A 12,944-nucleotide genomic window follows, 5' to 3' on the forward strand; every position below is an offset into this window, starting at 1 on the left:
TAAAGGGAGTGCTCCTAATCTCAGTTTGTTACATGTATAAGACACCTGTCCACATAAGCAATCAATCAATCAGATTCCAAACTCTCCACCATGGCCGAGACCAAAGAGCTCTCCAAGGATGTCAGGGACAAGATTGTAGACCTACACAAGGCTGGAATGGGCTACAAAACCATCGCCAAGCAGCTTGGTGAGAAGGTGACAACAGTTGGTGCGATTATTCGCAAATGGAAGAAACACAAAAGAACTGTCAATCTCCCTCGGCCTGGGGCTCCATGCAAGATCTCACCTCGTGGAGTTGCAATGATCATGAGAACGGTGAGGAATCAGCCCAGAACTACACAGGAGTCTCTTGTCAATGATCTCAAGGCAGCTGGGACCATAGTCACCAAGAAAACAATTGGTAACACACTACGCTGTGAACGACTGAAATCCTGCAGCGCCCGCAAGGTCCCCCTGCTCAAGAAAGCACATATACATGCCCGTCTGAAGTTTGCCAATGAACATCTGAATGATTCAGAGGAGAACTGGGTGAAAGTGTTGTGGTCAGATGAGACCAAAATCGAGCTCTTTGGCATCAACTCAACTCGCCGTGTTTGGAGGAGGAAGAATGCTGCCTATGACCCCAAGAACACCATCCCCACCGTCAAACATGGAGGTGGAAACATTATGCTTTGGGGGTGTTTTTTTGATAAAGGGACAGGACAACTTCACTGCATCAAAGGGACGATGGACGGGGCCATGTACCGTCAAATCTTGGGTGAGAACCTCCTTCCCTCAGCCAGGGCATTGAAAATGGGTTGTGGATGGGTATTCCAGCATGACAATGACCCAAAACACACGGTCAAGGCAACAAAGGAGTGGCTCAAGAAGAAGCACATTAAGGTCCTGGACTGGCCTAGCTAGTCTCCAGACCCTAATCCCATAGAAAATCTGTGGAGGAAGCTGAAGGTTCGAGTTGCCAAACGTCAGCCTCGAAACCTTAATGACATGGAGAAGATCTGCAAAGAGGAGTGGGACAAAATCCCTCCTGAGATGTGTGCAAACCTGGTGGCCAACTACAAGAAACATCTTCCCTCTGTGATTGCCAACAAGGGTTTTTCCACCAAGTACTAAGTCATTTTTTGCAGAGGGGTCAAATACTTATTTCCCTCATTAAAATGCAAATAAATGTATAACATTTTTGACATGCGTTTTTCTGGATTTTTTTATTGTTATTCTGTCTCTCACTGTTCAAATAAACCTACCATTAAAATTATTGACTGATCATTTCTTTGTCAGTGTGCAAACGTACAAAATCAGCAGGGGATCAAATACTTTTTTCCCTCACTGTATGGGAAAGGGTGCCATTTGCGATGCAATTTAAATCAATTAATTCTCCTTCCAGCTGGTGTTTGAACCCTGGTGCCAGTCCCCTCTATGAATATAAATAGTGTAGAGAGTAACTGGCTTTCTGCGATAAAGACTTACCTCATGCCCACTTGGATTTATTGCTATAGCATATTTTTTGGTTTTACCTCTATATTGGCTACTCTCGAGCTTCATTTAATAAACTTCTAAACTTCTACTATTTTCGTGGTGAGACTGGCAAACCAGACTGGCTAACCATTCATTATTGCGCACTGTAGGTGCAAGCTTAAAGACCAGGCATGGGCCTCTCGCCATGTGTGTTTGACGTCAGAACCTAGGAGGGGCGCCTTCTGACGGGTGCTGTCCGCGGTGCTGAATCCTGTCGCGACTGCGGAAGAGAAGTGGCAGACCCGAGAAATTGCTCTGCAAATCTCATATTTCTACTTTCACTCGCAGTTATCTCATCCATCAATTTTGGATCATCCTGTATTTAACACTGACACTATTATGTTTTAGCAAAGGTGTGCAATGGATTAGACTAGTAAGAGTAATGGATTCGCCGTCTTCCATCTTCGTTGTGTTGGCTCTTTTCCTGTCTCTTCCAACTACCTCCGCTGACAGCAAATTTGGTAAGTTGACAGTCGTTCACGGTAAATATATAGCCATTTGTATTAAAGTAAAAAAAAAATCATACTTACCTGCCCAGGTGTTGCAGTGCAAAAGACAGGCTTTTAGACCACCATATGGTCAGTGTTAATGGGCTATGGAAAAAGCTAGCATTTACGTCTTAATTTCTGGGAAAATGTTTTTCTAATGTTGTTCTGTAGATTACTCAAAAAAGGAAAATCATAAGGTAGGCTACTTGTGTCAGGGACAGGGTTCATCTTCAAGACATCAACTGGATAAGAGCGTCTACTAACTAAAATGACTAAAATGTCAATGTTAGTGAGTGTCCCAGACTTAATTATGAAAATAATAAACGATAATACCTGTAGTCTCGTGACATCCTGATTCTGGGCGCCGAGATTATACAACCTGTAAAGTCATCAACGCTTTTTTCATTATCTATTCTGTTTTCAGGATTAATATGTTTTTAAAAGGGCAATCTGGGAATCGACAAACAACAAAGTGACCACCCTAGCACTTGTTTTGTTAAGCAGCTGAGAGATGGAGCTGGAGAAATGTAATCTCTCTCTTATTCATAGACAGAAATATGGATCCAATGATTAACCATCCATGAGCTCACAACTGTAGTTTTAACCATGTTTTGAAGCTATAACATCTTTGTTTATAATTACACTGTTAACAATCAATGCCGTAAAACAAACCTATTTTGGGTCCTGATGGGGTTAGACAGTTTTTTGTATTTATTAAGGATGCCCATTAGTTCTACCAAGGCAACAGCTACTCTTGCTGGGCTCCAGCAACATTAAGGCAGTTACAGTATATACAATATTACATAACACTTTTCACAACACATTAAGTGTGTGCCCTCAGGCCACTACTCGACTACCACATACAGTCAGGTCCATCAATATTTGGACATTGACCAAGTTATTATTATTTTAGCTGTCTACCACAGCATATTGGAGTTGAAATTAAATAATGAATATGAGCTGAAAGTGCATACTTTCAGCTTTAATTTGAGGGTATTTTTTTATCCAAATCGGGGGAATGGTGTAGGAATTGCAGCACGTTTTATATGTGGTCCCCCCCTTTTTAAGGGACCAAAAGTAATTGGACAATTGTCTGCTCAGCTGTTCCGTGGCCAGGTGTGTGTTATTCCCTCATTAGTTCATTTACAAGCGTCACGATTCTCTAAAGCGGAACCCAGAAGCAGACCAGGACAAGGTGAGTAGAATGAAGGTGAGTATTTATTTAAAGACTTAAATGTGGAAGCAGGAGAATCCAGGTGACGGAGCTGGCAGTGGAGGTGAGTTGGTGGGAGTGAATGGGCAGATCCAATGATGTTTCTGAAGCCACAGACGACCAGGCAGAGGTTGAGTGAATATTCCGGGAGAGTAATGTTCATGGCTAATGATCCGGCAGGGAATGGATGTCAGGTCAGAGCTTATGAAGTGGAGAGGTGATGATCAGAACCAGGTGTGCAGATAGCTGATGAGATGCAGGTGCGGGTAATGGAGAGATCTCCCACCTTGCTTCGTCGCCCGGCAACCAGACGAGTTCAGGAAACTCAGGGAAAAAAAACTCCAGGACAGAAAACAGGCAACTCAGGCAGAAACCGACTCAGGAAGAGGGATTCATGACAACAAGTAAGGAGATAAAAGGTATAGAGTTGATTTCAAGTGTGGCATTTGCATTTGGAATCTGTTGCTGTTAACCCTCAAGATGAAGTCCAAAGAGCTTGAACCCATCAGAGAGATAGCAAAAACATTAGGTGTGGCCAAATAAACTATTTGATACATTCTTTAAAAGAAAGAACGCACTGGTGAGCTCAGGAACACCAAAAGACCCGGAAGACCACGGAAAACAACTGGTGGATGACAGAATAATTATTTCCCTGGTGAAGAAAAAACACTTCACAACAGTTGGCCAGATCAAGAACACCCTCCAGGAGGTAGGCGTATCTGTGTCAAAGTCAACAATCAAGAGAAGACTTCACCAGAGTAAATACAGAGGGTTTTACCACAATATTTAATCCATTGGTAAGCCTCAAAAACAGGAAGACCAGATTAGTTTGCCAAAAAACATATAAAAATGCCTGTACAGTTCTGGAACAACATCCTATGGACAGATGAGACAAAGCTCAACTTGTACCAGAATAATGGGAAGAGAAGAGTATGGAGAAGGGAAGGAACTGCTCATGATCCGAAGCATACCACCTCATCTGTGAAGCATGGTGGAAGTAATGTTATGGCGTGAGCATGTTTGGCTGCCAATGGAACTAGTTCCCTTGTATTCATTGATGATGTGACTGCTGATAAAAGCAGCAGGATGAATTCTGAAGTGTTTAGGGCTGTATTATCTGCTCAGATTCAGCCAAATGCTCATTGGACGGCGCTTCACAGTGCAGCTGGACAATGACCCGAAACATACTGCGAAAGCAACCCAATACTTTTTTTAAGGCAAAGAAGTGGAATGTTCTGCAATGGCCAAGTCAATCCCCTGACCTGAATCCAATTGAGCATGCATTTCACTGGCTGAAGGCAAAATGAGTGGCGCAGTGGTCTAAGGCACTGCATCGCAGTGCAAGCTGTGCCACTAGAGATCCTGGTTCGAATCCAGGCTCTGTCGTAGCCGGCCGCGACCGGGAGACCCATGGGGCGGTGCGCAATTGGCCCAGCGTCGTCCAGGGTAGGGGAGGGAATGGCCAGCAGGGATGTAGCTCAGTAGATAGAGCATGGCGTTTGCAACGCCTGGGTTGTGGGTTCGTTTCCCACAGGGGGTATGAAAAAAAATAAAAATAAATATGTATGCACTAACTGTAAGTCGCTCTGGATAAGAGCGTCTGCTAAATGACTAAAATGTAATGTAAATGTAAAATTGAAGGCAAAACGCCCCAAGAACAAGCAGGAACTGAAGACAGCTGCAGTAAAGGCCTGGCAGAGCATCACCAGGGAAGAAACCCAGCATCTGGTGATGTCTATGGGTTCCAGACTTCAGGCAGTCATTGACTGCAAATAATTTGCAACCAAGTATTAAAACTCACAATTTAATTCATGATTATGTTAGTTTGTCCAATTACTTTTGAGCCCCTCAAATTGGGGGGCTATGTTTACAAATGGTTGTAATTCACTGTCCAAATACTTATGGACCTGACTATCTAAAATACAAAATCCATGTGTACGTGTGTGTCTGAACTAAGCTAATGACAGGAGGCATTTATAATTTACATTCTTCAATAATCAATGGCTATATCATTAATTTAAAAGTCCAGAAATAGATGTACCAATCCTAGATTGCCCCTTTAAAGTGAGAACTATGTGTGGCCTGGGTGGACCATGAGTTTGATGTCACATTCTAAAAACATACTACATGACATCTACTATGTGATTTGTAAGCATTTTTGTTATTTTCCTTTTTCTAGAGAGAGATTTCCTTTATGACATGGTAGTCATCTCAGTACATACACCTTCTTGATTTATTTCAGTCTTGGCAGGGAAATCTGCCTTTATATTTTGATTGGTTTTTCCCTGCCTTGCCCCAGTTTAACACTCGGCAAATGCCAGAGTGTAACATTTCGAAGCCATTGTGGATAAATGGGCCCTTCTGTTGAGCTTGCCTTGCTGTGCAGAGACTGTAGGGTTATTACCAGATGGCATAGAGCTAAATCAAGGGCTGAGTGTTTCTGCTACCCCTGTCAGAATGATAAGCAGGGATGCCATCTCACTGATCCTGCATCAGCGTATGTAGTGTCTGTGTGGGACTGGTGACCTGATATATCATCCTCTCTCTGAACCAGGACCAGTCATGAAGTGGACTCAGTCGCCATCTGTACGTTTGGAGAGTGCAAATGTTTTTTTTAAACTATTTTCTCTGCCTGTCTTGTACTGTCTGTCTTCCCACTCCTTTCTGTGTAGGCCTCTTTATTAAACTGCAGGCCTATGTGTGTGTCCTGTCTAATTCCCTCTGACTGTTGGTCTCGCACCTTGTCTGTCTGTGCCAGTCTAACACTATTGTAAGGAACTTACACAATCCTCTCAGTTAAACTCTTATGGAGAAAGAATGTTGCTAAAACATTGTGATAAGAATAGGAACAGGAAGGGGAATGGTACAGCATTCAAGAGAACTGTGACGGATTTGTGTTATTTTTTGTTGTTGCTTTGGAGCCAGTGTTGACTGTCTGTGCCCCAAATGGCATCCTATTCCCTATGTAGTTTGCACTACTTTTGACCAGAGCCTATAGTAGCGCATTACATAGGGAATAGGGTGCCATTTGGACTGCAGGCTCTGTCTCAGTTAATCCTGAATGAGTCAGCTGTGTTCCATCAGAGAATTCTACACAACCATTAGAGAATCTCTCATTGTTAAAATTCATGCTTGTGTAAAAAAAAAACTGAAATCTTTCTGGGAGTGGTCTCCATCGTCAGTGTCTGCGGACTGCCTGGGTGTTTGAGACAGTTATTGTTTTTAATGAGTCGGTGAGAAGTGCCCTGATTTAGCTCCTGAGTGGCGCAGTGGTCTAAGGCACTGCATCGCAGTGCTAACTGTGCCACTAGATCCTGGTTCGAATCCAGGCTCTGTCGCAGCCGGCCGCGACCGGGAGACTCATGGGCGGCGCACAATTGGCCCAGCGTCGTCCAGGGTAGGGGAGGGAATGGCCGGCAGGGATGTAGCTCAGTTGATAGAGCATGGCGTTTGCAACGCCAGGGTTGTGGGTTCGTTTCCCATGGGGGGCCACTATTAAAAAAAGGTATTCACTAACTATAAATCGCTCTGGATAAGAGCGTCTGCTAAATGACTAAAATGTAAATGTGAAATTTGGTTTCGGGCTTGTGTTGTGTAGCCTACTGTGGATCTGAGTGGGTCTACTGAATCATCCGTATGTGTGTTATGACACCAAATAGCACCGGGAAGCGCTGAAAAAAATAGTGGGAGGTAGAGGTGATATCCAAGCAGCTATAAATATCATTTACTTGAAGGCTGAGAGTGGAATTAATAACCCTGGATGCAGGATCAGAGTATAGAGAGACTGTTTGATGACAGAGCTGAGGGTGATTAGCCTAGCGCATTACTTTTTCTTTTTTTCTTGAAAATATATGTACAGACTATTAAACAGATAGAGAGAGAGAATATTACAGTGGTGACAGATAGAGGTTGTGTCAAAGGGCAGTAGGCCAGATTCATTCCTACGTGGCATTTCCTATGGGCCCTGGTCAAAAGTAGTGCACTATATAGGGAAAAGGGTGCCATATGGGATGCAACCATAGTTCATGGTTTCTATCTCATCAGACCACCTGGAAGGATTGCTTGCTTTAGTTTAGGGAGACATAAGCTTTGCAACTCACACAAGCATGACTAGAAAGTAATTAGACAGAGGAGATGCATAAGTAAATAGGTCTAGGGATGGTTGGGATTCATTTGGCATAGGGGATTGTTCATGCATGGTCTACTTTGGGCCTCTTGATGGTTCAACTGGAGAGCTCATGGCTGAGGTGTGTGTCAAGTGAATAATGGCTGCTCTAACACCATAGCTATCTTCAAAGTCTGCTGTCTCTCTGTTCAGTGTGCTCTGATGTCGTCAACCTTATCTCCTAATACATCCAGACAAGTTTTAGCTTTGATTCATTGGCTTCGCTCTATCTCCACTAGCCATGGGCATCTGTCATCCCACAAATCTATTCAGTCAGTGGTCGGGACGTTAAGTTGCAGTGCTTATAAATCATCTCAGTGGATAGAGATGTGACATGAATGGTTGGATAGAGATGTGAGTACAATATATGTGTTTATTTTCGGATTGGCTCAGATATCCTCCCAAGCTAGGCTACTTCCCATATGAAACCCAATAAAGGCCCCAACTCAACTAGGTTTAGTTTTCTTCCTGTTGCTTGTGTGTTTTCAGGTGCAGGGTGAAGTTGCCCCTAGATGCTGATATTGGGTCAGTTTTGCATTTCCCCCACTAATGGTTAAGGTTAGGATTGGGAAAGGGGAACTGATCATAGATCTGTACCTGGGGGAAACTTTGCCTCGTGCTCTGTTTTCATTGGCAGTTCCCCTGTTGTCACAGCACCCCAGTCAGTCTCAGAGGACCAATCCGGACCTGTGTTGTCCTTGTTGTTATACCTCTGAGGTCACTGAGAAAGCTGTAGACACAGGTGTGTGAAAGAGTGTGTCTCAGGGTTAAAGATCACAACTTGTAATATGTTTTTAACATGGTTTAATAATGCTTCATAGAAAGTTACATTGTTTAGCTCTTGTCACTCGTCATCTAGCTAACTATCACTTCTAGCTAGCCTAGCAGCAGTCTCAGTCCAGATGGCAACATAACTTCTGTTACAATGTGCATTTCTAGTTGTAGTCTTTTAACTACACTGTAAGACTTTTCTGTAATTTCAACAGTAAAACACTGTAGAATGCACAGTAAAATCCCGTAAATGCATTAATACTGTAGATTGCGCTGCATTATGGGTAACATGCTGGAAAATACTGTTATTAAATGGAATTGGAAGCCTCCTGTAAAAATGACTATAACATACTGTATTTATTTTCAGTAATAGCTTATGCCTACGGTAAATTCAAATGATCTGTTTCAGGCGCCAACCTCATGCTGTCAGTTGAGACCCATGAAGCTCAGACTATTTTAGTATTTTGAAGCAGCTGTGAAGTGGAATCATATTTTCAGCAGATGCTGGGTAGGTACCTTGACTTGTTTATAAGTATCTTTATTTCTAGCCAACGTTGAATTAATGCATGTATTCTTTGCTAACCTAGCTAGCTAGCTGACTAACGTTTCGGTTTGCTCTAAATTGCTGTTAAATATCTTGTTGAGCGACCTAGAAAAAAATCACCCTGATAATAATTGTTGTGATGATAGGCTTCGCTGTACCGCAGCTTCTGAGTGCCATGGAGAATAAACTGAGCGCAGATTCATGACCCGTTATGTTTTCACCATTACTACAGACAAAATGGCTTGTTTCTAGCTGTTCAAAAGATATGACCCATATTACCGGCCGCATTTGACACATAAACCAGTCGTGGACGATTAAAAGCCGATGCGAATGACCAGTGCACTGGTGTTGTATCGATGTGCGTGCTGGCCGAAGGTGCTTCCCACTGGGCAGCATGTCAGTGTCACCGGCGGTAGCTACTAACGTGGCCAATGTTTTTCCCTCCCAGGATTATATATAGGATAGCAGCCTACACAAGAAATAACTAGTATTGGTATCCATCTAGATGTCCCCGTGATACAGTCTACTCAATGGGGAGAGCTTGAACGGCAACAACACCGGGATACAGTGTCGTCATTAGCTGTCACAACTCTGTGATTCGGTTCACTTTGCTCTCAGCTGCGTGACATAGACTACGTCATTGTTTTGCAGGCCAGGAGTGTCCTTTTAGCCTCTCCCAATTAACCATTTGGTTATTTAAACAACATTCTTCGATAATGTTACAGTATTAGCTAAACCTGTTCACTTTACCAGTAGTATGCAAACATTTGGTGGCACAGAAAGAAATGAACATGTCTGGTAAAATAATCTGTGGTATTGTGTAAACTATAGCAATGTTTTATTAGTTAGCTAGGGTTTGAAGTAGGTGCATCTAGCTGTCTTTTTTGTGTTTGTTCAATACCTCAATTGATTTCATAAACTATATTGGATATATGGCTGTACAGATTCCTGGTTCGAATCAACCCAAGATGATGAACCCTGAAGATGGGACAAAGTGCATGACAAGGCTGCCCAGATGAAGCCAGCTGTTCTCAACCCCTACATTGACACACACACACAACACCAGCTTGATATGTCCCTTGTCACCTGTCTGAACCCCCTTACCCTGACTAGGGTTGCCCCTGATCATAGATCCCTATCCCAATTTGAACTCCATCTCCCTCTCTCTCTTTGTCTCTCTCTCTCTCTCCCCCACACCCCCCACATACAGGCACACAATATAGTTTTTAAATGAGTGTTGTAATGATGCTCTTATTTGGTAACGTGTTAACTGTTGTTACTTCAATTCTGTTGTTAATTTGTTGTTAAGGTTGTTACCAATTTTAATAAATGTATTTTATGTACAAATGTATTGTTTTTCTTACATTTAGATTTCAGGGATAATTTCACTGTAAATCTGCAGGATTATCCTGGGAAAAGTTTTATAGTGTATGAAAGCTGGGCTGAAGCATGTTTGGGGATGCGTCCCAAATGGCACCCTACTAAATACAGGATGGCATTTGGGAAGTAAGTAGCCTGGGTGTGCTCTATCAGCCCTGGTTGACATTAAATGGGACACCTGTTTTGAATGAGCTATCTAGTTAGTAGGTAAATGAGCTAAATGACCACTGGAAGTGACAGACCCCATGAGTTGTTATTAATCAGGCAATGATACCCCTCTTTACACACACATGCAAATTATATTATGCTCTATGGTGAAATTATGATCACTGAGCAGTTGGCCTGTCATTTGCAAAGCCTGTTTTCATATATTTAAAATGCCGACAGCTGCCTCATTCAATTGGAGTGTAATTGATCTAACATCATGTTCAAGTTTTTCAGCTTGTGGCTGTTTTCCAGTGTAATAAATGGCTATTGATTCCAACTAAAAAGGAACATATTATGATAGACCTCATTCAGCTGCACCAAACCGAGATGCAGCTGTTGTAGCATTCATTTTTCAATATGAATTACAATTCAGTATAATCCAATATTGGATTTTCAAATGGGAGCAATGGAAGCCCTGCTCAATATACTTTTCTATTGTTATGAGTCATAAAAGGGCAGATGGGATTCTGAGTCTGCCTTTGAGGTGTAATACATTACTATATTTATATTCTCGTTTCTCACACATGCTCACTCTCTTTGGATTGTTATTTATATAATATAATATAATATGCCATTTAGCAGACGCTTTTATCCAAAGCGACTTACAGTCATGTGTGCATACATTTTTACGTATGGGTGTTTAGATGTTGTATTTTATGTGTATTTGTAATATTGTATTTTCAAGACATTCTACTGCACTGTTGGAGCTAGTAACATAAGCATTTTCCTGCACCTGCTAATACACCTGCAAATCTGTGTACACAACCAATACACTTTTATTTTATTTGATTTAGATTAGTATTGAATTGCAGTAAAATCTCTAAAGCAGGCTGTATATTCAGAGCTTTGGTACGCTGCCACGGATGGTGTGATGGCAGATGAAGCAAAGCCGCTGCTATGAAATGGAGCAAATGCTCTACGGTGTATATTGACATTGAGTGGTTATTGAGACGGGTAGAGAGAGCAAAGCGGCTGTGAAAGGAGGGGAGTCTGAGTTATTTCCGAGATATTCGCCGGCTGCTTTATGGAGAGAGGACGCTCTGTTCTGAGTGTTCTCGGTGATCATCCAGAACACACTTCAGGTCAGGGCTAAACTCTTCCCTTTAGGAGCAGACAGAGACCTGGTGGAGAACATCTGGGTTGTATTCATTAGGGCACACAGCAGCAAAATGCTTTGCAACGGAAAAGTTCAGGTAGTCCCTCCCTGTTTGTCCATTTTCTTCCGTTTGGCACCTAATGAATACCACCCAGATGGCACTCTGGCGCTCTAAAAAACACCAGGCTCAAAACAGATCAGGTGTTCTCCAGGAATCTATTTACTTTCAGGAAAGTTGTTGGGTGCTCTTAGAACATAGACAATGATGATGATAGAGCAAAATAAAATCAATCCAATAACACATCTATGCCTCGCATGGAAAAGTATCACTTATTACTGTGTCGTTAAGATCCTTCTTTATGGTAGCCTACCTTTAGGAATATTTCGGATCTACTATCTAGATTTAACACACAGAATTGTGATAGGAATGCGTCCCAAATGGCACCCTATTCCCTATGTAGGGCACTACTTTTGACCAGAGCCTTATGGGCCCATGTCAAAAGTAGTGCATGAGATAGGGAATAGGGTGCCATTTGGGACGCATTCAGGGACATTTTTCATGTATGTCAGTATCATTCCTCTTGACTATCTTGCCTCAGGGGGACTGTGTCCTGGTATTAAGTGTAAATTAGAGAGAGCTGACAGGAGGTCACTCACAAGGTCAGTCCAGTACGGCGGTGTCACTGTGTATAATGAGGACACTAATGCGCTAATGAGCATTCAGGACACTGTGATCCCGTCCCGATATGGCGGCGGGATAGCGGAATTCATCTCTGCAATCCCAGGCCTGATTAAATGCAGTAATGGATTTGCTAGCGCTATTGATTAACACTCTGGGCCATTTCAGTATGCACCGTAGAAACAAAATACATTCCCGTCAGATACAGCCAGAGTGTCGGATATGATTCTAACGCCCGGTATTCAGCTTTCAATAAACAACAGTTTTGGTATGTGAGGATTCAATTGTGGTTAGTTTATAAGAACCAGTAATATCCCATGCAAAGCGACTTAAAGTAGTGCGTGCTTACATTTATGTATAGAAGGCCGCAGCAGGAATCAAACCTACTATCCTATCCTGGCGCTGGAAGCGCCATGCTCTACCAACTGAGCCACACTACTCTCTTAAAAAATAAAGGTGGAAGTTGGAACCAAATAAGGTTCTTGAGAGCGATGCCATAGGGGAACAATTTTAGGCTCTCTGAAGAACCTTAAATGGGATGGTTCTTTAAAGAACCGTACAAAAATCCCAATCCAGAAAGGTTTCGACCCTCCTGGACCGGAATTGAATAGTCCTGCTGTAGGGTGATTATTTCCATATTTCCCAGGGTGCCTTTTGAGTGCATTTTAGAGTTACCAGTAGTGAATATGTTATAAAAAATATATATTATTTATAACAATACAATACATATTTGATAAGGCCTTATTTTGTGGACCTAGTTTTACCCTAATACGGTGGCCTGAATCTCATAGCTTACAGTCCACAGCAGGCTTGAAAGTCACATTGGAATCCAGCCAGAGTGGGGATATCCAACATTTTGTATTTTTATTCACCCGCAACCTGCAAT

The 12,944-nt window shown here is 42.4% G+C and overlaps 1 protein-coding gene across 1 annotated transcript in view; it reads left to right on the forward strand.

Annotated features, from left to right (window-relative positions):
* Nucleotides 1-1,897: 1,897 nt before the first annotated feature.
* The window catches only part of LOC311108909 (receptor-type tyrosine-protein phosphatase N2-like), a gene marked incomplete at both ends in the record, with an annotated part of 289,302 nt that continues 278,255 nt past the window's right edge, over nt 1,898-12,944 (forward strand). Inside the window, one exon of the mRNA XM_084151698.1 lies at nt 1,898-1,976. Coding sequence (XP_084007824.1) covers nt 1,898-1,976 — 79 coding nt within the window. The remainder of the gene's footprint in view (nt 1,977-12,944) is intronic.

Source organism: Coregonus lavaretus (assembly GCF_964263955.1).
Source record: "Coregonus lavaretus genome assembly, chromosome: 34".
NCBI lineage: Eukaryota > Metazoa > Chordata > Actinopteri > Salmoniformes > Salmonidae > Coregonus > Coregonus lavaretus.